General features: G+C 35.1%; 1 protein-coding gene across 43 annotated transcripts in view; it reads left to right on the top strand.

Moving 5' to 3' along the window:
• Positions 1–23978, top strand: part of MEF2A (myocyte enhancer factor 2A) — a 150603-nt gene that overhangs the window by 68963 nt on the left and 57662 nt on the right. For 33 of the 43 annotated variants that reach the window (XM_016927526.4, XM_001140333.7, XM_054667201.2 and 30 more), the window contains one exon: positions 10794–10997. The exons of the other annotated variants lie outside the window; for them this stretch is intronic. In XM_016927526.4, coding sequence (XP_016783015.1) covers positions 10794–10997 — 204 coding nt within the window. The remainder of the gene's footprint in view (positions 1–10793; positions 10998–23978) is intronic. 43 annotated transcript variants of the gene reach the window in all.

The raw sequence follows: 23978 nt of genomic DNA on the forward strand, positions 1-23978 counted from the left end.
TTGGACTTAGCTGCTGTGTCAGCTTCTTGCCTAGCTGCCAAATGGGGCAAGGACTATCTGAATTTCTGTCTCAGATAATTTTGGCAAAGATTGGAGAAAAGACATAAAAGAAATAATTGGACAGTTTATTTTTCAGGTTAAATTAGACACAGAAACAATTTGTCACAAACTAAAAGAGTATCTTTATTGATTTTAGAATTTGATTCTGATTTAAAAGTTTCATGTTTCTTCATGAAAGGGAGAAAAACTATATCTTTGCAGAAGAAAAGAGATGTCATTTATTTGTCCAGATTCAGATATATACTATATCCCAAGAGACTGTGTTAGGTCCTGGAAACTCACTAAAAATATATAGCCTACATAGGAGATCTAAATATGTGGCAAATAGAAATAATATCAGATACTGGGAGAGTTTATAGAAGAAACCGCTAACTTCTGATGGAGTGGTTTAGGGACTATTGGTTGGAGGAGGTAGTAGCAAATAAGAGTTTTGAATTACAGGTGTGAACTAGCAAGATAAAAATCACACTTCATCATTGGAACAGTACACAAATAATCTTGCAGGTGGTGGAGGGGTGACAGTATCATACACTTAAAGAGCTGCTTCACTTTACTTCCACTTAGAAGCCTCTGGTGAAACCTTATGTTTGTTCTTCCTTATCTAGAACACTTTTAAAAAAGTAAACCGTATTAAAGTATAAGATTAAGAAAAATTCAGAAATCCTAAGAGTGTGGTTCAGTGAATTTTTGCACAAAGAGGAAGACCGTGTAGCCACCATATCCCAGAGCACCACCCGAGAGGCACTGTATCCTGTCTCCCAGTTGTTTCCCCCTGCCCCAAGGAAGGTCATTATCCTGACTTCTAACACTATAGATTAATTACACCTGTTGTTGAGTTTATATGAACAGTGTGTCTTCTTTCGCACAATATTACATTTGTGAAATTTATCAGTGGTATTGTTGCGTGTAGATATATGTAAGTATATCTTGTACATTTTCATTGATGTATAATCTGTTGTGTCAATAGAATACAATTTATGTATTTACTTTTTTCTATTGTAAATGGACATTTGGATTGTTTTCTACTTTGGTACTATTATGAAGACTGTAATTTTGAATATTCTCGATAGTATACGTGAACACTTGGGTAAATAGGAGTGCAGTTACTGAGTCATAAGGGTATGCATTTGGTTAGTAGTTGACGGAAGTTTTCTAAAGTAGTTCTACTGGTTTACACTCTGCTGGCAGAGTGTAAGAGTTCTAGCTGCTCCGGTCTTGAGCAATACTGGGTACTGTCCTTTTCATTTTAGTCATTCTTGTAGGTGAACAATAGTAATTTAATGTTAAGTTTCCATGATGTCTAATGAAGGTGCTCACTTTTTCATATTTTTATTGGCCATTTAGATATATATCTTCTTCTGTGACTAGTCTGTTCACTTCATTTTGTTTTCTTCTAATGGGCTGCCTGCTTTTTTCTTATTAATATGCATTCTATATAATCAGGTGAGTGTTTTGTCCATGATATGCATTATAAATATTAGCTCTAAAACTATGGCTTGCCTTTTCACTTTCTTTTTTAAAAATTTTATTTTAGAGACAGGGTCTTGCTGTGACGCCCAGGCTGGAGTGCAGTGGTGCGATCATACGTCACTGTAACTCAAACTTTTGGGCTCAAGTGATCCTCTCGTCTTCACCTCTTGAGTAGGTTGGACTACAGGCATGTACCACTAGGGCCGACCCATTCTTTTATTTTTTTGTAGAGATGGTGTCTCGCCTAGACTGGTCAGGAACTCTTGGCCTTAAGTGATCCTCCTGCCTTGGCTTCCCAAAGCACTAGGATTACAGGCATGAGCCACCACACCAGGCCTACACTTTCTTAATGTTTTAAAAAATCAATAATATTTTAATGGTTTCCCATTTACCTTTTTTTCCCATTCCTTTGTGGGTAATGCCTTTTATGTCACGTTTAAGAAATCTTTACTTACCATAAGGCCATAAAGATATTCTTCTATGCTTTCTTCTGTAAGGACTCTTTTTTTTTTTTTTTTTTTAACCTTTCATGTTTTAGACCTGTTATCCATTTGGTGTTTATTTTTGTGTTTGGTTTGAGGTGTAGGGGTCAGGATTTGTTATTTTCCAGATGGATATTTAGTTGTCCCAGTACAATTTATTGCATAAAACCATCCTTTCCTCACTATATGACAGGGTTGCCTTTATCATGAGTCGAGTAACCATATGTGTGTGAAACTGTTTCTAAATTCTCTGTTTTGTTCCATTTGATTATTTGTATATCCTTGCTTAATTCTGCACTGTTTTAATTACTATAATTTGATATCTGGTGGTGTAGTTCTGCACCTTTTTTTTTTTTTTTCTCAGAACCAGCTGACTATTCTTGCCCTTTTTCAGAATATCCAAATGAAACCAAGTGTCATTGTTCACTTAAGAAAACAAAAAACCTACTGGAATTTAGATATTTTTTTTCCACTGGATGTAGGGATCTATTTAGGGAGAATTGAAATCTTTACAGTGTCAAGTCTTGTAATCTATGAACATGTTTGTATTTCATTTGATTTTCATTAATTCTCTCCATAATGGCTGATAGTTTTCAAAATAAGTCTTCTACATTTTTGTTATATTTATTAGTAGATATTTGATTTTCTAAAGCATTATTAACATTTCTTCTCAAATTTTATTTTCTGCATATTTGCTGCTAAGTATATAAAAGTATACTTAAGAATTGCTAGATGACATGGTAACTCTTAAGTTTAACATTTTGGGAAATGCCAGACTGCCAAAGTGGCTGCACCATTTTGCTTTCTGCCTGCCATGTGTCAGCATTCTAGGTTTTCCACATCCCAGCTAACACTTGTTATTGTCTGTCTTTTTTTTTTTTTCTGTGTAAGACGGAGTCTCACTCTGTCGCCCAGGATGGAGTGCAGTGGCACGCTGTCAGCTCACTGCAAGCTCCGCCTCCCGGGTTCATGCCATTCTTCTGCCTCAGCCTCCTGAGTAGCTGGGATTACAGGCGCCTGCCACCACGCCCGGCTAATTTTTTTGTATTTTTAGTAGAGACGGGGTTTCATGGTGTCAACCAGGATGGTCTTGATCTCCTGACCTCGTGATCTGCCCGCCTCGGCCTCCCAAAGTGTTGGAATCACAGGCGTGAGCCACCGCCCCCGGCCCTGTCTTTTTTATTGTAGCCATCCTGATGGGTATAAACTGGTATCTTGTGGTTTTAGTTTGCATTTCTCTGATGGCTAATGATGTTGAACATCTTTTCATGTGCTTATTGGACATTTGTATATCTTCCTTGGAAAAATGTCTATCCAAATCCTTTGCATAATTTTTCATTGTTTTTTAGTTGTATCATCATTTTGAAAGCTGTTTTTATTGGTTGTAGAATTCTAGATTGGCAGTTTTATTCTCTTAGTACTTTGAAGCAGTTGTCTTCCAACTTCCATTCATTTCTGTTAAGAGGCCAGCTTTTGATCTTAAAAAAAATTTTTTTTAAAGATAATGTGTCTTTCTTTTCTTTTGTTGCTTTAAAGCCTTTGCTTTTCCTTTGTTAATATACATTTTTACTGTGATGGACCCACAAGGGGCATGTGTCTTCAGATATTGCTTGTGTCCCATTTTTTTCCTTCTCTGGGATTCTAGTTACATATAACGGTTTTGTATCCCATACATTTCTTATGTATTTTGTCCTCCTGTATTTTTTACTCTTTTTTTCTCTGTACTTCAGTTTGAATGTTTTCTAGTTATTTTCTAGCAATCTATTTTCTAGTAAGCCTTTCTCCTGCTTTTTAAAATTAACTGATAAAACAGCCTAGTACGTTCTTAATTTCTGATAATATAGTTTCAATTCTAGAATTTCTTTTTGATTTTTCATTTTTATGGAAATGGCCCATCTTTTCATGCATTTTCTCCATTTTTAAACTTTTTAAAAAATATTAGCCATAGTTATCTTTAAGTTCATGTCTGTGAATAGCTATATCTGGATTACCTGTAAGTCCATATCTGATCCCTTTTTCTCTTTGTTCTCAATTATACGATGCAGTCTTTTGACATGTCTAGTGGTTTTTAATGAGCCTTCAGACCTTGTATGTGAAAGAGATTATAGAATCTTAGCATCTCCAGTCTTCCTGCTTTAGCAGCTTTCTGATGTCTTTAAAGAGGTATTTGTTGTATTTCATCCTGTTTTACTAGTTGATTTCAGTGGGTTCTTTGGTCTTCCAACAACTACTCCCTCTAACCTAAAAGCAGACATCCTCATATACTTAAAAAAAAGAAAGAAAGCAGTTTAAAAATAAAAGTTTTTTCCAAAGGTTCCAAAGGTAGAGTACAGAGAACGATACTTCAAGGATTGCTATATTCATTATCCAGAAGTAACATATGTCAGTGCTGACACATTTGTTATATGTATTTTTATTTTTATTCATAAAGTGAAAACAATTAGAGATTTACTGTCCTCTTTATAATTTTTCCTGGTCTCTTCCTACTTTCCTTCTCATAACCACTATCATGAATTTACATTGTGTTTTCTTTATATTTTTTTAACAGGTATTATTTAATATTGTTTCAACATGGGTTTAAAGTTTTACATAGTGACGTTTTCATTTGCACTTGCTTTTTCACTCAGTGTAGTGTTTTGAGATCCATCTGCTCTTATTCAATACAGCTAGTTTTAGGAATAAATATTCTTAATTCATCAATACTTCTATCAAAGAACAACTATGTTGTTTCTAATTTTTTACTGTTATAAATGGTGTTGCAGTATATACATCTGTTGACCTGTCTCATTATACATGGGTAAAAGTTGCTCTGTGATACTTTCAGAAGGAATTGCTAGGCTGAGTATGTCCATCATCAGCTTTACCATGTTTTCAAGTTGCTTTCCAAAGTGATTGTACTAGCTACACTGCAGTAAGTTTGTATGATAATTCCTATTTGCCCATGTACTTTGCCTTTCCTTCTTTCTGTCTTGTCTGCCTTTCTTTTCTATTTTTTCTGTCTTTGTCCCTTTTTAAATTTTATTTTATTCTTTTTTCTGATCTTAGGAAAGTGAAATGCAACCTGTTTTTGTGGTTTGCTTATTTTGTGCTGGGTTGTTGGTTTTGATTTTTTTCTCTTAGAAGTTCTTTACATATTCTGGATATTAATTCTGTATGTGTTGTCTCTGTTTCAGATAGTATCTTTCAGTCTTTACCAAAACACTTTGTAAACACTTTTATGACGGGGCTTATCATAGTGTTGTATATTGCCCTTATTTCAGTAGATTGTGAGCCTTTTTAAGTGTGTTAAGACTTGCTTTATTTCCTAAATCAAGATTGGTTTTTTAAATGTTCCGAATGGAGTTGGGTAAATATGTATTCTTTGATTGTTGGATGCATGCATCTCCATATATCTTTCAGATAACTCTCATTGTTGTGTTCTAACCTTCCGTATTCTTTGTGACTTTTTGTTTTTCGTTCATTGAGACTTATCAATAATTGTATGTACCACAATGGTGGATTTGTCCATTTCTCTGTATATTTTATTGATTTAATAATACTGTTTTATACATTTTGGGACTATTTCGTTAGGCTTGCACATATTTAGAGGTGATGTACCTTCTTGGCAAATTTTGCAATACATATTGACCATCTTTATCCTCAGTAAGGCATGTTTGTCTTAAATCTACCTTACCTCACCTTGATATAGCTACATATTTCTTCCTTTCCTTTTCTTTTTTTCTTTTCCTTCCTTCCTCCCTCTCTCCCTCCTTCACTCCCTTTCTCCCCTCCCCTCTTTTCTTTCTTTTCTTTTTTTTTTTTTTTGAGGCAGGGTCTTGCTCTGTCACCCAGGCCAGAGTGCATTGGCATGATCATGGCTCACTGCAGCCTTGACCTCCTGTGCTCAAGCAATCCTCCTGCTTCAGCCTCCAGAGTAACTGGGACTACAGGTATGCGCACCATGCCTGGCTAATTTTTGTACTTTTTGCAGAGGTGAGGTCTCACCATGTTGCCCAGACTGGTCTTGAACTCCTGAGCTCAAGTGATCCTCCCACCTGGCCCTCCCAAAGTGCTGGGATTATAGTGTGAGCCACGGTGCCCAGCCAGTGTTTTCTTGGAGGTCTGAAACTCTGTGTTATCTTTCAACCTTACTGTTTCCTTATGTTTTAGGTATGTCTTTTATAGATAGTATAAAAGGCTGCATATTGGTTTTTTTATCTAGTTTGATACATCTCTTAACTCACCAGTCTAGTTGATTTTTATTCCCTGTGATCTTGTATGTATTTGTACCAGTTTACATGGTCCTAGTTGATCATATAAATTTGTTAGCGGGCCCCAGCCATCAAAAAAGTCATAGTATCCGCAAAGAACTCTGATTGCAGCTCCACACAGAGCCCCCCAGGGAAAAGAACATTGGAAGAAGATATTTTATCTACCTGGTAATCCACCAAACTTGGAGGTTCTGAGTAAGAATGGTTGAGAAGTCACACTGCCAGAGGTTAGTCAGTTTCTACCTGATGTCTTCAACTCCTATCTCCAGCAGAGCTTTTGTACTGCCCAGGTTTCATTCTGGAGGGCGTCTGTCTGCATCAGCATGGCTGCCAGTTCTCTTGTGATGTAGCAGGCATTGAGTGTTCCAGGCAGCGGAGGTGAGAAGCACAAGCTGAACCCAAACTGCTGTTTTAAAAATTTGTCTTCTCGGCCGGGCGCGTTGGCTCACACCTGTAATCCCAGCACTTTGGGAGGCCGAGGCGGGCGGATCACAAGGTCAGGAGATCGAGACCATCCTGGCTAACACGGTGAAACCTGTCTCTACTAAAAAATACAAAAAATTAGCCAGGCGTGGTGGCAGGTGCCTGTAGTCCCAGCTACTCGGGAGGCTGAGGCAGGAGAACGGCATGAACTCGGGAGGCAGAGCTTGCAGTGAGCCGAGATCGTGCCACTTGCACTCCAGCCTGGGCGACAGAGTGAGACTCTGTCTTAAAAAATTTGTCTTCTCATAATCCCACTGGCTGATTTCTTCTCCAGGCTACAAGCCTCCACATCCCTGACCCCGTACATTTTCCAGCATACCCTCTGGGGTTTCTCACTTTTTCTTCATTATTCCTTTACAGATTTATTCAACAAATTTGTTTAGCACCGCCTCACTGCCACACAGTAGCTTTGTTTTAGAAGCTGAGCGTGCAGCATTGAACTTTTTTCAACTTATGTTCTACTCAGATGACTGGTTTTTTTTGTTTGTTTTTTTGTTTTTTCAGCAAGTAATGCTTGTTAGTTTTTTTGCCCCTAACAAGGGCTTGTAGGTGTTATACTTCCTGAGTTTTTTTATGTTTGAAAATGTTTATTGTCTTTATACTTGAAGTCTAACTTGGCTAGGTCTGACGTTCTAGGTATAGGCCCTATTTATTTTCCCCAGAACATCGTAGAGATTTGGTCTTCTGACTTTGAATGTTGCCAGAATTCTAACACCAGACTGAGTTTTTTCCCTTCTTAAAAGTCACTCACTTCCTTCCTTGGTGTACATGGTATTCTTTCTTTGACCTTGACATTCAGTAACTTAATCTGAATATGCCATGAATTTGATTATTCCTTATCACTTTTTTGAGAGATTGTATGCCTTTCTGTGTTTCATTTTTTAATAAATATTTTTCCTTTGCTAAATGCTCTGGGCTTTTTTGGTATCTTCATTATCTGTCAACAATACAAACAACTTTTTTCTATTCATTTTAGTTTTCTGTTTTGATTCTTTGATTTTCATTATTGTGCTAAAAATCTCTGTTATGATTTGATTTTTTTTCTCTTCTCATTCATTTCCGAGCCATACCAGCTCACATTTTAGATCTGTTATCTCTGACAGTTTTGGCAATTATATGAAATATGAGTTAACAGAAATAGCTTTCCTATAAAATTATTTTCTTTATTTATTTTGGTTTCACCTTCCCTGGCATTCTACATTTAGAACAAGATTCTTCACTTATTTCATGGGCTTCTGATACTTGTGAATCTTGTAGCACTAATCAGAGGATCCTCTCAGAGGACACTGCCACTTGTGAAGAACTCAGTGTGAATTCTCTGAATCCACTTTCGTTTTCTTCTAAATTTCACCACATCTGGCAGATGAAAATTTGTAGTTAGGGATTCTTACTTTCCTTGAAGAAAACCCAGTCTCTCTTTTATTATGTATGTATGTGTCCATGTTTTTAGAGGAGTAGAGAGGAGTAAACATGACTTTATTCCATTTTGAATTTAAAACTAACTTTTGTGATTTCTTTTGAAGTTAATATAAAGAATTTACATCATTTTAATGTAATTAAAATCATCAGTTTAAAAATATTGTCTTAGAATAATAAAGTTGAGTCTTGAGTTTTAATTATGTAGTTAGTATTCTGTAGCCTAATTTTAGATTACGTTACCTCTTTCATATCAAATTTATGAACTGAAACGTGGCTGTATTGTAAAATACTAATTAACACTCTACTAATTAGTTGGCTTTTACTGATTTTTCACTTTTAGATGTCTTAGAAAGCTAGTATGTAGAAGGAAAATCTCTGTATGACAACCAAAAACTTACTTTGAACTGAAAACACTAAAATCAAGGCAAAATGTAGACTCTTAACAGCTTGTTTTCTTGCTTTGTGACTTGTTATATTTTGTTATAATCTAATCTTCTAGGCATATACTCATGTCATAAGTGATAGTATTTTTCATTCCTTTCCTTATTGCTTTCCTCCATTGTATTCTATTTTGTTTTTGTTTGTTCCCAAATCTATTTGTAAAAACAAGTACATCAACAGATGTGGAGGTTTTTCTACTTGTAATTTCTGTTTTATATTGATAATTTTTTTTTTTTTTTTGAGATGGAGTCTCGCTCTGTCGCCCAGGCTGGAGTGCAGTGGTGCGATCTCGGCTCACTGCAAGCTCTGCCTCCAGTGTTCATGCCATTCTCCTGCCTCAGCCTGCCGAGTAGGTGGGACTACAGGCGCCCACCACCACGCCCGGCTAATTTTTTGTGTTTTTAGTAGAGACGGGGTTTCGTAGTGTTAGCCAGGATGGTCTCCATCTCCTGAGCTCGTGATTCGCCTGCCTCAGCCTCCCAAAGTGCTGGGATTACGGGCGTGAGCCACCGTGCCCTGCCGAGAATTTTAAAGTATCAAATATAGACCAGTATTCAAAGATGATTCATAAAAGGTGATTTGGGTATATGGCACAATTTACATGTAAATATGTATCATGAACAGACTAGATGGTATTGGCTAGTTAAATTTTCTTGTTAAATGAATATTTAAAGAACCTTCTCAACTCTATTTTCATTCAGTTTACTAGCTAACAGAATATTTGAGCGGTCATATAATACGTGGAGTATTGTGCTTTGTGCACTTGAGAAATACGGAGAGAACATAAGGTTTTGAGACTGTTAAAGAGATTAGATCTACATAAAATTAAGAGTGATTAAGGTGACTAAATGCTAAGATGAGTAGATGTTAAATGCATTTGGTGTTACTATAGGGAGAAAACAGATATTCTGCTTAAATTTAGTGAAAACCATTGAACTACTATACCACTGTTTAATTTTATCATGCTACATAGGAAATAGACTGAAAAAATACAGAAACATCATTGAATTGTACATGTGAAATGAATTTTGTTGTTGTTTTGCTTTTACATGTACGTATTATATCTGTAATGAAAGAGGATATTAAAGTCATGCCCGTGAAAAAAATTTCTAGTGGCAGTAATTGCTTTTCATGATACTGGAGATCCTCTACTTCTTTAATAGCTACTGCAATAACTGATTTTAAGTCTAGGCCAATAGTTAAAGTTTATAGAAGAAAATCGTATGATAGGTATCCATGGGGAAAATTGCTGAACTTTATGTTGTTGCACAATTCCAAAGATTATTCAAAAGTGTATTCTTACTGACCTTTCAAAAACTGTTTTTTAAATAGACTTTATGTTTTAGAGAAGTTTTAGGTTCACAACAGCATTGAGCAGAAAGTAAAGAGTTCCCTTGCACTCCTTTCCCATCCCGTATTAGAAGAAGAGGGATCAAGGGTAACTCTTGCTCACCCCAAGGAGGGTTGTTGGGTGGTAGAATTTTTGTATGGCATGAGCTTCAGAGTATTTGAAGTTTTTGAAGGGGAGGGAAAGAAAAGTAGTGTCGAAGAGAGAATACAGAGCATAAAAAGACATCGCTTTTAGGGCCTTCAGTCAATATAAAGGATGTAAATAAAAAAATTTTTGGGGGGGGTCTCTGTTAGAGAGGATTTCAGGTAACAGGTTTCAGTTAAAGAAAGAAACAGTTAAAGAAGAATTTGAGGACTTTGGGGAATTTGCTGATCCCAGACTGTGAATTTCAGTGGGTACAATAGAGAAGGGCTTGAGAGGGAGGAGAAATACTTTAGATTAGTGGATGTATTTAGTTGTTTAGGGATCAAAGTCTGGCTGATGCTACATTACCTGGCTGGGATTTGGGGTTTCTGATGGTAACAATTTTAACTGAATGATAAGGGAACGCTGATCAACTGTTCCTTCTGCGGTTCTTCACCCTCTGTAGTGGAGTGGCAGCCAAGGATAAGGAAATACTTCCCCAGGAGACAGCTCTGTTGGAGAACTTGGCATATACAAAACAAATGTAGGACTGTAGCACAACAGGAGAGGGAAGGCTCATATGGAGGACAAAGCTGGGAACCTTTTCCATCTTTGAAATCTGGCTCAGTATTAAGAAGAAGATTCATCTTCAGATAGCCCATATTCAAGTACTACTAATGCTTTTAATAAAAATATACCTTTTTTATTGTTTAGGTCACTTTTACAAAGAGAAAGTTTGGATTAATGAAGAAAGCCTATGAACTTAGTGTGCTCTGTGACTGTGAAATAGCACTCATCATTTTCAACAGCTCTAACAAACTGTTTCAATATGCTAGCACTGATATGGACAAAGTTCTTCTCAAGTATACAGAATATAATGAACCTCATGAAAGCAGAACCAACTCGGATATTGTTGAGGTAACACATATCTAGTAATACATGAATTGCAAGTAATACTGAAATATTTTGTTTAATAGCATTAACTGTCAGAATGACTTGTACATCTAAAACATAAATTAGGTGTATATGTATCTTTTCTCTAAATCATTTCTTAGAAGAGTGATTGCTGTATGGCGACTCACTTGTGTTATAAACATACTCTATTCATTCAGACAAAGTAAACTATGTTGTTTTACCATGTATACCAGCATAATCTTAACATTTCATCTATGATTACTTATTTTGTATGAGTTTTAAAATTAATATTGTAAGAGACTATCATTTTTGCACAGTATGAAGTTACAGTTTTGGTATGTCTTAATCATTTCATTATGTCATTGACAGCTCACAACTTTAAACACTTAAGAAAACAATGACAATTATGTAAATAATATTTGCTTTGTTAATAGTGCTTTAGTTGGGCAACAGGAGAAAGTCCTCATTTTCTTTGTTTATCTGCTGCCTATTTGATAGCTCTCATAGTTCTCCCAACCTAATTAAGTGAAAAAGAAAAGGATTTATTATTAGAATGATCTTCTCAGAAATAGTGTTTTACAATAAAACCTTCAAAATGGAAACCAGTATGCTTCCCCCTTTTTATCTTCTCTCTTTCAAGATCTTCCATAAGATAACTTTTCCATGTGTATTTCTAATCACATTTTAAATTAGCTTCATAGTTACTTTTGTCTCTTTTGTTTATATTTGGAGGTTTTATATTTATTCAGTGGAGGAATTTTTTATTACTTGAAAGATGCATATTTTGGCTTAGTTTGTAATAGAAAAGTATTAGGCATTTCGTTGGTGAAAGTACGGAAACCATGTGAGGATTATGTAGAACAACTGAAAAAGAACAAATGGAGTGCTAATCTAGATGGTATTTCTAATATTTAAAATTAAAGATAATTTAGCTGTTTTGTTGTATAGGAATCTAATTTATTTGCCTCCTCAAGTTGTTATTGTTCCGAAAATGCATTTTAAATTTCCCCTATACTTCTTTGCCTTAACTGTCCCTCTTTAGGCAGTGATTGATACCATTACTACACACATAAAAACTATTACTTGTATTTTAAAAACAGCTTTTGTTACTTTTTAGTCATTTTTTCAAATGAGAAGTAAAGGTATAGCATAATTCCAGCTAGGACTCATCTCTGTTGCTTGACTTATCCATAGTTTTATTTATGGGGCTCACTGCTGTTAACCTCCCCTGAATTGTATATGAAATTTTTTATTTTGCTTTTGTTGATAACTTTGATTAAACTACATGGTTATATCTTTAGCTAAACCCCTTAATGCAGTTATATTTATGTCATTTATAAATTATATTATTTAGCAGTTATGTTATATGTTATCATTTATTTATAATACTGTATAGTAGACCTTTCCCCTATTACATGTCATGAATACATTTTGTATTGTAATATTGTAAATGAGGGTATCATTCAGGTAAGCTTTGTTAAGAGACTTCATAACTGGATTTCCTTGAAATGGAGAGTAACCCTGTTGTGTTTAAAATAGCTTCTTATCTTATAAATCTATATGTCTCATCAAAAGTTACACTGCCTCAACTCAAACCAGTGGAGCTGACTTCGATAATGTCAGCAAATAAGTATTCTAGCTAATTTCATTATAGAGGCAACCACCTCCTTAACCCTAACTACTCTGCTCTTTCATTGCAGCAGTTGTTATTCTTGGTCCGTGGAAGTTGAGGGTACTTCACACTGCCTAAAGCTTACTTCCCTAGAGAATACGGAGAATGTAGTCTAATTTAATCCTCATAGAATTTTCAGACTACCTCAATCTTCATCTCTGTTGTGGTCAGCAAAGTGTAAGAGAGCAGATCCCAAACATTTTTTTAAGCAGTCTCCTATATTACAGTCTGTTTCAATATGAAGGAAAACTTTTGCGGCTCAATTACATATTGGGATTTTGATGTTTTCTTTTTAATTGCATTTCCTCAAAATAAGTTAAAATGAATCGTGTTAATAGTTCCTTGTGAAGTTCTAAATTATATAAATACAGTAGATAGAAGACGCATTAGATTATTAGGGATTAATTTATTGTGGTAGGATAAATTACAAGGCTTAATTCACACTTCTTGTATATTAATGTCTTACTGAGTCAACTTTTATTAAGAGAGTGGTTGTTAAGCTTGTGAGATAGGCCTTTTTTCACATATGAAGATGATGCAGCCTACATCTTCACTAGTAGTGCAATTCACATACGAGTTCTTTTTGCCAGTGGTGTAATGGCTTACGCTAATGCATCTATACAGTTTGCTATGGTTCAAATTAAATTTACAGGATAACAGTAATGAAGTTACTTACATAGAGCTTCCTATGGGTCTTAGTTTTTACAAAGTACTTTACAGGTGTCTCATTGAAGGATATTTTTGGAATACCATTTTTTCCTTTTCACAGTTTCCTTTCAGGCAGTTGTATTGATGGGAAGCAGGCTTTTTGATGCCCATTTACTCATTTGACAAAGATTTGAGGGGCTTCTATGTGCTTTGCAAGTTGATCTTATTTAGAGATTCCTAATTCAGGCCAGAAGAATATTCTTCCTACCCATATTTTTATAAACCATTGAGGTATACTTTTACCAACTGAAGATTTTATGTATATTTATAAGAACTTTGAACAAGTTGGTGATAAGCTTCTGGACCTCCTTAGCCATCTCATGTGGTTGAAAACATCAGGATAAAATAGAGGCATGAACAGTTATAAGTGATCTACTTTAGAGTGATTTCTAAAGTATATGACCAATATACTTAAGAGTTTGTGTCATTATGTGACCAATAATGACACAAACTCTGAAAACAACAACTTCCATAAGGCCTATAACCTGACTCCACATATTTCCGTTTGCATATATGTTAGTCTTTAAAAAATCGGCAGGATTTTACTTTCCCTATATTACTGAAATATGCTTTGACAAAGTCTTGAGTATATTAACATGGCGTCTTCATTAGATGTGTTCCTTTTCTGTTGCATCCAATACACAAGCCCTTTGAGGATGTGCTGTGAGGATATGCTGTCAGCCTCACCTGTGTAGTCTGTAGTACAGGACGCACATGTATTAGGTCTGCGGAGTTAGATATAGTGTGTTTTGTGGGAGTACTGTAAGATTAATATAATGTATTAAAAGTAGTTGGTATTTGAATATTGTTGATTATAAATAGGTAGAAATGGTGCTCTTATTTTTCTGTGTTTCAATTTTATTTATAAACTTAAATCCATCTATCTTTGTTCTGCCTCATTTTATATTATGTTTTTAAACTAGTTCTTAAATTTAAAATTTTAATCAATTTTTTAAACTTTGGTTAGAGTTGATAAAATTTAAAAAATTCTATACAGGTTTATTTTTTTAATTTGTACTTACATATTTTAAATTGCATTTAGGTATTTTAAATTAAGGTCTGCAGTGTCTTGAGGATGTATATATCCCCTACATTAAGAAAGCTGAATATATGATAAAGCAGACTTACACATTAGTAAATTAAGAGATTGCCATTAGGGTAAGATTCATAAGAGACTTCATAACTCAATTTCTCTGAAATGAAGAATATCATTGCTGTGTTTAAAATGTTTCCACACTGCTTTTCAGTAGTATATTTCTTACAAAACATGAGTTTTATAACTTTATTTCCCATATTTCATTAGGTGACATTCCACAAAGAATGTTGTCAAAGACACACATTTTATCTTTTCAAGTTATTAAGCATTGATACAAAAATAGGTGGCAGACTTTTGTTTGGTCCTATAAAATGTAGTAATTTAATTTAAATGTATAAAGAAAATGTTATAACTCCTTAGTTTTCTTTTCAGTAAAATTAAGATTAAAAATTATGAACTATATTATATAATTTTACAGGAATACTAGGTATGTCCTAGAGTGTAGGGAACTACAGATGGAAATTACCAATACAAGCAGTTGCCATTGTTCATACACATGTATATGTGTGTAATTTGAATTTATACTAAATAAAAGCCTAGGGCCAATAGAGGCTTTGGGATTCTGCATCAAAAGAACAATTATGCTAAAAGGCAACAAATGATACCTAAGAAACACCTGAGAATACTTTTGTATCCGTGTTTTTTCCTGTCATTTGGCAGAAATATTGAAAATACTAAATATTTCTGCTTATAATTTTTTAAAAATAGCCGTGACTTGGTAACATTCTGAAATCATTTGTATGGCAATTCAGATTATTGTGCTGTCATTTAAGGATGTAAATAAAAGGGTCATGGCCGTTTGTCTCTCGTTAATATCTGGTGCACTATTCCCAAAGAGAGGAGATTTTCACCACAGGCATACTACGGTACTTAAAACAAAAATTCTTCTCGCAGTATCTCATTTAAGCTTCATATCCAAGGTAAGCTTTTTCAGAAGCAAAAATTGGGATGCACATTAAAATGACTTGCCCAGAGTCATGTAGCAATGTAGTGGCAGAACCAGGATTAGGACCCAGGTCTGTGACATTAACCTTTCCCCTTGCTCCCTAGTTCACTGCATCCAGGGGAGCTCTGGAGCATTTTACCATAAGTAGATAAGATTTTATACATACACCAATCATGTACGATCTATAGCAGTCACGAATAAGTTTTCCTCAGTAATGAACACAAAACTAGTGAGGATAATAGCAGTAAGAATGATAGGTATTATTAAGCACTTAACATGGTCTAGTAAAGACTTTATTTGAATTATCTTATTGAATCCTTACTGTTGCCCTTATTTCACATTGAGGCAATGGAGACACAGTGATAAATTAAGTCAGATGTTGATAATTTGGATTCTGAAGAAAGAGAAAATCTGTTTATTTGAGTCTTAAAAATCCCTTCCTATTTTCAAATTACAAAAGAATTTGGAAGTAACATCTAAAAGAAAGGAAGATAGGGAATCAGTATAAGATCCGTCTATCAATTAGAAAATAAAAGCAGATGGTAGTGAAAGTGATTATACTTGAGAGTACCTTATTTAAAATCACTGGTCCTCACAATGTGTAGTGCCCTGATCAGCAGCAGCAGCAGCCCCAGAGGCTTCCTAGAAATGCAAGTTCTTGGTCCCACCTTAGACCTACTGAATCTGCAGCTTTTGAGATGAAGCCAAAGCAGTCATGAATTAATTTGAATTAACTTGCCTTGAGTGCAGTTATAGACTAAAAGTTTCCAGTTAACAGTTTCTTGGGAGTGATTATCCAGCTTTTTAAACATTTTTATCCCCAAGAATATCCCTGAAATAATTTCAAACAAAGAGCAAGCACAAACTGTAATTTTTTAAACCCTCTAAAAAGTAATTCAAACTAGTATGCAGTATTGGTGTGAATTGCACCTAAGGAATACATTTCTAATGGGTTACATTTCAGTTCGATTCCACATGGTTATAAGAGCTTGTGTGAGTGTGGTTTCTTTGAGGGGTGCTTCTTTGAGTGGTGTGGTGGGGATGAGTCGGAGGTGGAATCTGGCTCTTCAGATGAACAAAAAAGAAAGTTAAATGACTTATCTCCTAAGATCATCTAGTGCTTGACCTTACAAAAGTAGAAGCATGATTATGCTTGGATTTTCTGACAGTATCATGATATTCTCAAAGAGGCTTTTTGAGCCAGTCCTCTTTTCTCCCCATGTTATAGACGAGGAATGGAACAGACAGGGAGTATTTAAGAGGCTTGCCTAATGTTTTACAGGGCTGCAGTGGAGCATCAGGGAAAGGGAAAAAATAATGAGACATCTGAAGACAAGACAAAGCTTTCCTCCACCTCCAGTCCCCTGCCCTGCTCTTTTATTCCTAACAGAGCCTGAAGCAGCAGGATGATGATTCACAGGGTGAGGCACACAGTCCTCATGGCTCTCCTCCGCTTCCCACATGTCACTGCACCATCGCCTCACACAGCAGTCACCATAGCTCTTGTAATTTCAGTTTTACTACTTTTATTTTGCTGTGCATGTGAATATTATTTATCATACAATTATTGGTTTTCATTTATGTGCTTTGTGTAAGGGACTACGCGTCTCTAAGTGTGGTTTTTCTTGAGGTCATATTTTTCTCCATTAGAGGTTCATGTCATTGATACACAAATGAGAGTTCATGTGGGGAGGAAAAGATGATAGATATCACTTGTATATATAACTGAACTTTTTTCTGTAATACATTTCTTGTGATTATTGATGGATACCTACCTATGTGTTCTTTTTATGTCATATGTGTCAGGGATTGAATATTTTATTAATAGTACTTACCACCAGATAAAGTGTTCCTTTTTCTGCAGAAGATATCTGATGCTTTGGTCAAATTTTTGACCAATAAGAAGAGGAGATAAAGAGGATGGAGATAAAGTTGCTCTAGAGGTGATGCTATCACCAGAGTTCTTTAAAGCAGCAGTCCCCATCCTTGTTGGCACCAGGGATGGGGGTTGGGGGTGGGAGGAATGTGGACAGGGAGATGGTTTTGAGATGAAATTGTTCCACCTCAGATCATCAGGCATTAGATTCTCATAAGGAATGGGCAACCTAGATCCCTTGCTCGTGCAGTTCGCAGTAGGTTTCGTGCTCTTACGAGAATCCAGTGCTACTGCTGATGTGACGGGAGGCAGAGCTCAGGCAGTAATGCTCACTTGCCCGCCACTTACTTCCTGCTGTGCAGCCTGCTTCCTAACAGGGTCTGTGGCCCCGGGGGTTAGGGACCCTTGCTTTAAAGGGTATGGTAGGTGGAAAACAAAGATGCTCTAGGTCAGAGGGGCAGCTTATATGGAAATTAGGAAATGAGACACTGCAGTTAGTGTATGAAGTTGAAATCAGCCAAGTGTCACTGTAGTATACTGTGAAGAGTGGAATAGCTAAGACCTGAGAAGTAAACCAGGTCCACATGAGCTATATAAGGCCCTTCACTTTATCCTGCAGGTTTGGATAGCCACTGAAAGAGCTGAATAAAATAGCTGCTTAGGTTTCTCCTTGCATTTCCCAAGCAGTAATTTGTGTTAGGACTGCATGGTAATTTTTTGAGGGGAGTTGAAGAAAAAGGAAAAGAGGTAAAAATATTGAATGTAATAGTTCTACATTTTAAATTTATTGTACTGATGTTTGTCATACTATGTACCAGGCATTTTGCTAAACACTGGGAATATAGTGGTAACTGGCCCTATTGCTGCCTTTTTCCTAATAAGATGATATGCTGGCTGTTTTATTATCTTATGGCAGAAGTGCTTTTGTTAGATACACTTCAATATCGACTTAAGACCCTTAGAATGCCAAGATTTTTATGTTACTCATCAGATATTAATCATTAAGCATATAACTATTATAAGATAAGATATTATACTGCTATTCAAGCCAGAAGCTCATTTAGGGCAGAAGATACTAGGTGCTTCCCGTGTTTCTCAATGTTCTGTGTCAGCCTGTAAGGTGAGATGTATATAGTCTAAATGATCTTTCAGTTCTCTTATATATAGATGGCTAATGCAGACATGCAGTTTTGTGAAACCTGGCACTTCAGACACACAATTTAAAATTAAAGAGACAGCTGTATAGTTTTCATATTTATTTTGAAGTTATTTTTGTGGCTCTGTTCTCAGAGACTAGGGATCTAGATTCTACAGAAAGACACCTTCTTGCATAGATTAGTCATAACTCAACTTTTTAATTTACAATTATGCAATCAGTGCTGTACTGGTAAAAGAAATTCCAAATGATAGTATGAATTATATTTTAGAAAATGAGACATACCTTATAATTTTCTAGGTTTTTGTTTGGTTGGTTGATTTTCAAATTTCTAACGTGTTTCACTGATTGTGTATGCTAAGGGTATTTTATAAAGAAAATTTGATATGGGATTATGGTTTTTTCCTCAAATAATGTTTCTTGTAGTTTTCATTTTAATTCATTAGCAGTAAAACATGAGAAGGTAAACCTTCCATATTGTTTTTAAAATGTTAGTGATTTTTAAAACTTGGTAAATAGGCACTACATGCTTAAGCCTTCTAGAATAACCCAAAGCTTTATTATGCACGTTGGACTTTATCTCCTGTAACTCAGTGGAGAATATTTTTCTGTCATGCTTTGTTTTTATATAAATTTTCTTTTCAAATATCTGGTTTATTTTGTGGTAATTTCTGGGCTTAAGTGTTATTTCCAGAATGTATCTCGAAAACTTTAAAAATGTTTATGCTCTGAAAAAAGAACGTAGAAGTAGCAACTAGTATTTGTAGAGGAATTCAAGACATTAGCTTGCTTTTTTTTGCGCCACCCATGTTCATATAGGATTATCCCATAATATTATATAATTAAAATATTTTTATTGTGGTTTTCCACATTTATGTAGTTGAATTAAGTTTTTAAAAATGGTTTCGTTACTTTGGTCTCTTATAAACCTATCAGTTTTGTGCTGTAGGGCAGTATAAAATAATGTTTTAGATATTTTGTGAAAGTTATTTGATATTCGACTCTCAAATCCTACTTAATATGTCACTTACTAGTAAAGTAGATATCTGTATTTAATATTCTAACTAGCATATATTTGCTATATTATCCATTTATTTATTGAATGGTTAGTGTACTGGGTTACTAAGCTCAATGTTTAATAGGGCAGAGAGAACAGTATTAAAATTTTAAATCTTATTGAGTTTTGATGATCAGTTAAAATAATGTATGTGAAAGCATTTTGAGAACTATAGGTTGCTTCTGGATGCAGGCAACAGAAGACCTCACTGAAATTGGTCTTAAAAATAGGGGTATTGGGGGACAGAGCGAGACTCCATCTCAAAAAAGAAATAAATAAATAAATAAAAATAAATTTAAAAAAAAGGGGGGGGTATTGGTTATTTCATGTAACAAAAATTCCAGCAGCATGGTAGAGATTTGGCTGTGTTCAAGCGGGCTCCAGGTCTCTGCCTTTGCCCATGCATCATTGTCTTCACACTGGCTTTTTCATGTTGATAAAATGGCAGTGGTAGCTCTAGGCCTTATATGTGAACACAGCATCATATAAAGCAGCACTATCTAATAGAATTTGTTCCATATTTGTGCTGTCCAATATAGTAGCCATTAACTATGTGTAGTTATTGAGTGTGTAGTGCAACTGAAAAACCTGAGTTTTTAATCTTCTTAAATTTTAATTTAACCACATGTGGCGATTGGTTACTATGTTGTTGAGCATCTATCTAAAGTATCAGAGATCAGTTGTGTCCCAGAATCCACAGCAGATGTTATAAAATTAATTCTAATTGTACTGTTTAAATCGCTTGCCTCTCCATCTCCCACTCTGAAAACACTAAACACAGTGGTAGAGAAAGGATAGAATGTCCTGATTGGCTTATTCTAGCTAGATGTTACAGCCCTGGGATTTACTACAAAACTAAAGTAATTCAGTGTGGTATTTGCATAGGGATAGGCATGTAGTTCAATAGAACAGAATAGAGAGCTCAGAAATGTACCCACGTATACATGGTTAATTGACTTTTGACAAAAGAGCCAAGGTAAATCAATGAGAAAAGGACAGTCTTTTCAATAAATGGTGCTGGGAAACCTGGATATCCATATAGAAAAAAAATAAGCCTCAGTATTTACCTTATATCATATACAAAATGTTTATGGAATAGAGGCTTTGCATAGGGGAGTAATCAAAGGTAAGGAAGAGACAAATTGAATATAGTTGATAGATGGTCTTGAATACCCAGCTGTGGTATTTAATATTTGTCCTATAGGCATTGGGCAGCCTTTAGAGGGGTGTTTAAAAGTTTTAAGTAGTCAAGTCATTGTTACAGGAATTAATCTGGCAGCAGATTAGCAGTATTTTAAAAGAAGTGTGTAGCTTTTAAAAATAGACTAAATTATCTCACTTATTACTTATGATAGGCTTTAGTAATGTTGAGAATTATAGAAAGAGGAATGCAATTCCATTTGGTTTGAATGGAGAGGGGAGATTAAAGTGGGGGGTTAGGCCATGTTCTAAGGAATAGAATATATTGACACATCATGCTGTTTAAAAATTGATTTATAGAAAATTTGCATAATTTGTAAAACATATATATTATTATATATAGAGAGAATTGACCTAATAATGCTGTGAAAAGTGGTTTGTGTGTTATAAAACAGTTAGGAAACTCTGATCTGGCTCTCTCTTTCATTTAACTGACGAGGAAGCCGCGTCCAAAGAGAGCAAGAAAGACTGTAGATCCTTTGAGGCAAAGACTTCGCTAAGGAACATTAGTATTTTTCACAGTGCTCAGTAAAGATTCAGCACACAGCTTAATAATGACCTATAAAATGGAACTAAAGGTAGTGTTGTGTACTTCAGCATTCACTTAATCATAAATTAAGAGTATTTATGATACTCAGTTAAAACTTCATCAAATATTACAAAATCTAGTACGGACAAAAATATAAAATATGTTTAAGTTGAAGGAACACTCAGTGTGTAGGAGGTGATTCTTTTTACTCTGTTAACACTGGAAATGATAACTTTATTTCCTTATCCTCCCATCCTCCACATCTACTAATATATATTACTTCCAACCTTTAGAGAAGTAAACGTACTTAAAAAGATAAGTGTAGAGGCCTCTGCTGTATTGCAGTGTATGCATTCTTGAATAATCTCATAAACCGCAAAACCTATGCAGCTTTGTATCTGCACATGAACATAAATGATAATTGGAGGGATAGCTTGAAATGCTCAGTGAGGCATCTTAGTAGCTAGTGGCCACTGTGGTGGGTCCTGTAAATACACAAAATTACTTGAATAGAAATGCTGGCAGCACTTGAATTAGGATGGGCTAGTGCCTCTCAGGACAATATGATATGATTTCCAGTGTGATAACTTCATGATTGGAGTATACATTCCCAGAGCTTTCAGTAACCTAATTAATCAGGTTAATACTGTAGTAGTACTGTTACATTACCTTGTATCTTTATAAATAATTGCTCCAGACATCCTTAACTATCATGTGAAATTGAATGCATATTTTAATTGCTTATTGAAATGTGGTAGGCATACCTGAGATTAACTTTTTTGCTCTTCTTTTAAATGAGATATAATTCGTATACCATAAAATTCACCAGTGTAGATTATGCAGTTCAGTGGTTCTTAGTCCATTCACAAGTTGGTACAACCATGAACACCATCTAATTCCAGAACATTTTCGTCAATCCGAAAAGAAACCCAGTACCCATTAGCAATCACTTACCAACTCCTCCTTCCCCTACATCCTGGCAACCACTAATGTACTTTCTGTGTCTATGGATTTACCTATTCTGGGAATTTGATATAGATGGAGTCATGCAGTATGTTCTTTTGTCCAGCTTTTTCACTTAGCATAATGTTTTCAAGGTCCATCCGTATGGTAGCTGTATCAGTACTTCATTCTGTGACCAAATAGTATTCCATTTGCTACTGTGAAGTTTGTATACAAGTTTTGGTATGAGTATAAGTTTTCACTTCTCTTGGGTATCTAGTTAGTAGTAGAATTTCCTGGATTGTGTGGTAAGTTCTGTGTTTAACTTTTTGAGGAACTGCCAAACCCTGTCCTACATCTAACTTAAAAAAAAAATAGCAAAAACATCAACAAAAACCAATAACTTTATGGATATTATTAGAAAATGGTTGATTTTTTAAAAATTTTGATATTGTTGGGCTAGGTTATCTGGATCAACTCTTCTGTTGAAGACATCTAAAAACTAGATAAACTGTAAAAACAAAACAAAAAAACGTTTTTACGTTATCAAAGAGCTCAAGGAATATGCCAGGCCAAAATTTAAGAGAAGGTAAGAACATAAAGGTAAAAAAGTATTTAAAGTTCTAACCACCCTGAATCATTTGCCCATCTGGATAAAGCAGTTTGTAAAACTGAGATTTGGGTTCTGATAGATTCAGAATCAAGGGGAAAATGATCACTTCTAGGTTTATGAGCCTAATAGATACCCCCAAACCCCTTTAAGCTGGGGCCTTAAGAAAAGAGGAAAATCCACTGCCTTCTGCTCCCAAAGGATTCCAAGGAGAGTTATTTAGTACTGAGCAGATAGGGGAAAGAAGAGAACACGAAAAGAAAAAAAGAACATATCTGACAGATTGTAAACCAAGTTACCAGCATTGTGTGGAATCATAGTTCCAAGTCATATAATACCAGACATTCAAGAAAACTAGTGCCCTGTTAACTGGGGGAAGCAAATTTATATCCTTTTTGAAGAAAGCCACCTTATTCTGTGTATCAGAAATCTCTTTCAAATAACCTTTCAGAACTATAGAGCATCATACAAAGATGACCAAGCATACAAGAAAACAAGGCACAGTGAGGAAAACACAGCAGGATACAGCAGAAAATAGCTCTTATATATTTCAGATGACATTGTTATTATATGTAGATTATAGAACAGTTTCACTTTCTATGTTTTAAGAAATAAGCTTGAAAATATCAGTAGGAAACAGGAAGTTATATAGGAATTGACATAGCAGAGTTGAATGAAATACTTCAAGATGTGAAAAAATACGATGACCAAAACTAATTAATGCAGTAAACATGGTGGAAGTAGATTTTCCATAACCGCAGAGAGAATTTGTGAACCAAAGATAGAAGAAATTATCTAGAATTCAATGCAAATATTAAAAGGCAGAAAATATCAAGAAAGGTTTAAAGAAAAGGAGGATCATGTTTAGAAGTTCTAGCCTATGCTTAATTGGCATTGTAGAAGACGGAAACAGAGAATCGGGTAGAGGCAATATTTGATGAGATAATGACACAATTTTCTAGGATTGATGAAAGCCCACCATCCTTAGATTTAAGAAATTCAAATCCCATGCAGAGTAAATGTGTAAAAAAAAACCAAAAACTCTATATAGACATAGTGAAACTGTGCAGAAAACAAAGACAAGAAAGACGTAAAGAGACTATCCTCAAAAGAGTGCTATTTCCAAATAACAAATGAAATCTGGAGTCAATGAAATGATATCCTAAGTGTGCTGTTTAGGAAGGGAGTAGAA

This window comes from Pan troglodytes, chromosome 16 (assembly GCF_028858775.2).
Source record: "Pan troglodytes isolate AG18354 chromosome 16, NHGRI_mPanTro3-v2.0_pri, whole genome shotgun sequence".
Taxonomy (NCBI): domain Eukaryota; kingdom Metazoa; phylum Chordata; class Mammalia; order Primates; family Hominidae; genus Pan; species Pan troglodytes.